The 3,345-nt window shown below is 42.8% G+C and overlaps 1 protein-coding gene across 1 annotated transcript; it reads right to left on the bottom strand.

The window, feature by feature from the left end:
* Positions 1-336: 336 nt before the first annotated feature.
* LOC147433422 (protein LURP1-like) lies at positions 337-2,203 on the bottom strand. The gene is made up of 3 exons (XM_086492985.1): positions 1,932-2,203; positions 1,625-1,837; positions 337-931 (listed from the first exon to the last, which is right to left on the bottom strand). The coding sequence occupies exons 1-3, from the start codon at positions 2,157-2,159 to the stop codon at positions 809-811; spliced, it is 564 nt and encodes a 187-aa protein (XP_086349111.1). The 5' UTR covers positions 2,160-2,203; the 3' UTR covers positions 337-808.
* Between the last annotated feature and the right edge of the window lie 1,142 nt (positions 2,204-3,345).

The following is a 3,345-nucleotide window of genomic DNA, read 5'->3' as shown; positions in this document are numbered from 1 at the left end:
TAGCCTCATTGTATATATGTTGTTTTTCAGTGGAAGAGTCTCTCCCTTATGTTTGTTGTAGCCCTCTCTAGCAGAGGTGGTTGTAGCCCCATGGGCAGTTTCAGTAACTATCAGAAGGATCTTTTTCTCAAGAAAAAAAAAAGAACCTATGTACATTTTGGGAATGTGTCCCAAGACATTTAGCTCAATTTTCGCAACATCAAAGAAAGTACAAATTTAGATGAATGTCTGTCTCTATTACGTAAACGAATATAAAATACCATGAACTCCCCACAAATTGTGTTTGGCCATTTAGCATCCCACATAAATCAATAAGCACAAAAATCAATTATTTATGGAAAACTTACATGTGCGGGTAAATGTTTTAAAGAATTACACTATGCTTAAAGATATTGAGAACCACGGTGTGAGATTGAGGATAAAAGATAAAGATATATCCTAATTATGCCTTGTATTTCCCTCCATTCCGCTCAATATTCAATACAAGGGTATCCACTTGGGTACATAATATGGTATTATATGCAATTTGAAATGTGTGGTTAATTAGATAATAAAAGAAAAACATTTTATGCTTATTTTACAGCTCATTTACATTGATTTCTAAGTAAAATTAATTAGATAATAAAAGATTTATGCTTATTTTACAACCCATTTACATTGATTTCTAAGTAAAATTAATTAGATAATAAAAGAAATCATAAAATGTATGCTTACTTTACAGCTCATTTACATATTTCTAAGTAAAAACTTCACGACGCAAATCGTCTCTCCAACCCCCACCTCCACAACCTGCTCCTCCTCCTCGTCCTCAACTTGATTTTGGGCGTTTGTCATCATATATGGCCACTAACAGCACAGCCATGGCTTGATCAATGTCAAGAAAAACTGTGATTTGATAGTCGACCTTAGAAAATAAGGAACCTCCTTTGGCCTGCAAAAAAGGACAAAAAAGACCATAAAACCGCGTGTAAGCTTGTGATGCATAGAAGGTAGAACTTAGTCTCACCACTTGAGAAAAGTGACGTATTACTAGCTTTAAAACTCATTTCTTGCCCGTCTTGCCAACAAAGCACCTGTGTTTTTGGCAGCATGTTTACATAAGAGCAACTTACGCCGTAAGAACTTACTAGTTAGGGAAGTCGATAATGTTATGAGAAGGGATTGAACCTTGCATAATAGGAGCAATACAAGATCTAGAACCATAAAATATGCTCACATGTTTGCTCTAGTGGACCTTTCAATAATAACAACAATAAAACCATCTCTCTAGCTTACATCAGGATCATTGCATTTTCTTAGACCAAGGTAGTGGGGCCCTAAGTTTTAACTCAAAATACATATATTATTCTCTTTTGTAGGCTTTAGTTCGCACACCTATGTGCATCATCCAATTGAAAGATCGTCTTTAGCTTTCACAAAACTTAGACCAATAAATGTATGGTACTAGATGCGAGGTAGGGACCAAAGTTCAATTAGCGCTCCAATTTCTACCAATCATGATAGTCACATAATGAAGATTTGTGAGTTTTTATGCTACCAAGCTCCAAGTTGTGGAGGATGCGCTAGTTCTAATTCTAATTGATATGCCAGTTTTGGGAATTGCTGTAAGGAAGATCTGCATTACCTTGGCGACGACGACATCGTTTCGGAAGATTTTGAGTGAGTTAGAAGCTGGTTTGAGCGTGTAGTCAGGGGGACCATCTGAAGGGGAGCCGGCCATGAAGATGTGAAAGATTTGGGAGAAGAGAGAGGACTTCTCCTTCACCGTGAAGGCCAAGGCACCCCCCTCCCCAGCATCTCCTTTGAACACGTCTACTTTCGAGCTGAGCATGCTTCCCTGTGCACCCAGAAACAAACTAAGCAAACCGGCCTTCTCTCTCTCTCTCTCTCTCTCTCTCTCTCTCTCTCCCCGATGTAAGAGGACATACTACCTTTTCTGTGTAGTGCAGCAGCGGAGCTCCATGGGCGTCTGAAAGCACGGGAGATCCCGAGCCGCAGAAGCCGGGCACCGAGAGAGAGAAGAGGAGAGCTCCACTGTGGGCGTCCTTCGCGTAGGACTCGCTAGCGCTGAGGCAGCCCGTGGAAAGGTAGAGATTGATCTCTGCCGACGACCTGGCCGGCGCGGGAGTCGAATGTTGATCGCCTGCTCCCATCATCATGCCTCGAGTGTGGAATTCTGGCGCGACTCGTTGTTGGCCTCTTTGCCAGCTTTTTAAACAGTTCCATATTTGACCAGTTCCAATCTCTTTGAACTTTGACCAAAAGATGTGTCAGTTGTGGTTTTCACAGGCAGCACTTTATGACACGAGTTTCGCCCCCGGCCTCCCAGGTCATAATATCTTGCCCTAATGCTAAGGGCTTGCTATCGTCCCCCTTCCCCCAAAATAAAACACGCAGATGCCATAGATTATATTGGCACCGACTCTAGTTAACAACTGCCACATACTAAACGAAAACACAATACTCTCATTCCCCCCTCCCCAACACACACTTTTTTTTTTTTTGTAATGTACCCCCCACACATACACACACGTGTCGTCTTCTGCTGCCTGCCAACAGCGCATTCCCTCTAATCCTTTGCGAGTTGCTCCTTCCGCAGTGCCTACCTTCTCCCTCCACCTCCCTCGCCTAGCACATGCATCTCCCTACCTCCTCTGCTAAGCTTGCCCTCATGTTGCTCCGCAAGGCACATGCACGTAATGACCTTTGCCCCAGAGAGAGAGAGAGAGAGAGAGAGAGAGAGAGAGAGAGAGAGATGTGGCACCCGAGGGAAAAACAAGTTTCCCCCCTGCTCAATGTTGCTCAGAGCGAGCGACCCCCGTTGCAAATTGCCTGAGTCGAGAAAGAGAGAGAAACAAAGGGCGTTGCCCACCGTCTTTCATACAGGCATCTCGAAGTGCTACACCAAGTGTCAGAGAGAGAGAGAGAGAGAGAGAGAGAGAGAGAGAGAGAGAGAGAGAGAGAGAGAGTTGCCGCTGTCAGCAAGTCGGCTACGCGAGACAGCTATGTTTGCCTTTCGAGAGACCACCCGTCACACTACTCGAATAATCCTTTCGACCAACCACGGAATCTTTTCCACATTCCATCTAATTCGTTTTTTTTCCAAAAACAACACATACTTTCTAGAGGTTACCCCTATTTTGAATATAAACTCAAAAAAAAACAATGGGAGTAAATAAATGGATATGCAACATCTAAAATTCATCAATGCCAACATTGTGAAGCTAAGCATGTAGGCGCTTCTAGATTATGGAGTACTTATACTAGAAGGAAAGGTTACTCTTTCAAACTTCTTGTCAGACGTTTGAGTGAGCCTCAAATGAAGTACTTTGTTTGCAATGCCCA

This window comes from Adiantum capillus-veneris, chromosome 20 (genome assembly GCF_014529385.1).
Source record: "Adiantum capillus-veneris isolate H3 chromosome 20, ASM1452938v2, whole genome shotgun sequence".
In the NCBI taxonomy this organism is placed as follows: Eukaryota; Viridiplantae; Streptophyta; class Polypodiopsida; order Polypodiales; family Pteridaceae; genus Adiantum; species Adiantum capillus-veneris.
This window is presented reverse-complemented; position numbering and strand designations above follow the sequence as displayed.

Excerpts from the sequence above, each read along its gene's own strand:
- LOC147433422 (XM_086492985.1), bottom strand. The coding sequence starts at position 2,159 with ATGATGATGGGAGCAGGCGATCAACATTCGACTCCCGCGCCGGCCAGG. Across the intron at positions 1,838-1,931 it reads TGCTGCACTACACAGAAAAG|GGAAGCATGCTCAGCTCGAA; the intron begins GTAGTATGTCCT and ends CTGGGTGCACAG. Across the intron at positions 932-1,624 it reads ACGATGTCGTCGTCGCCAAG|GCCAAAGGAGGTTCCTTATT; the intron begins GTAATGCAGATC and ends CCTTTTTTGCAG.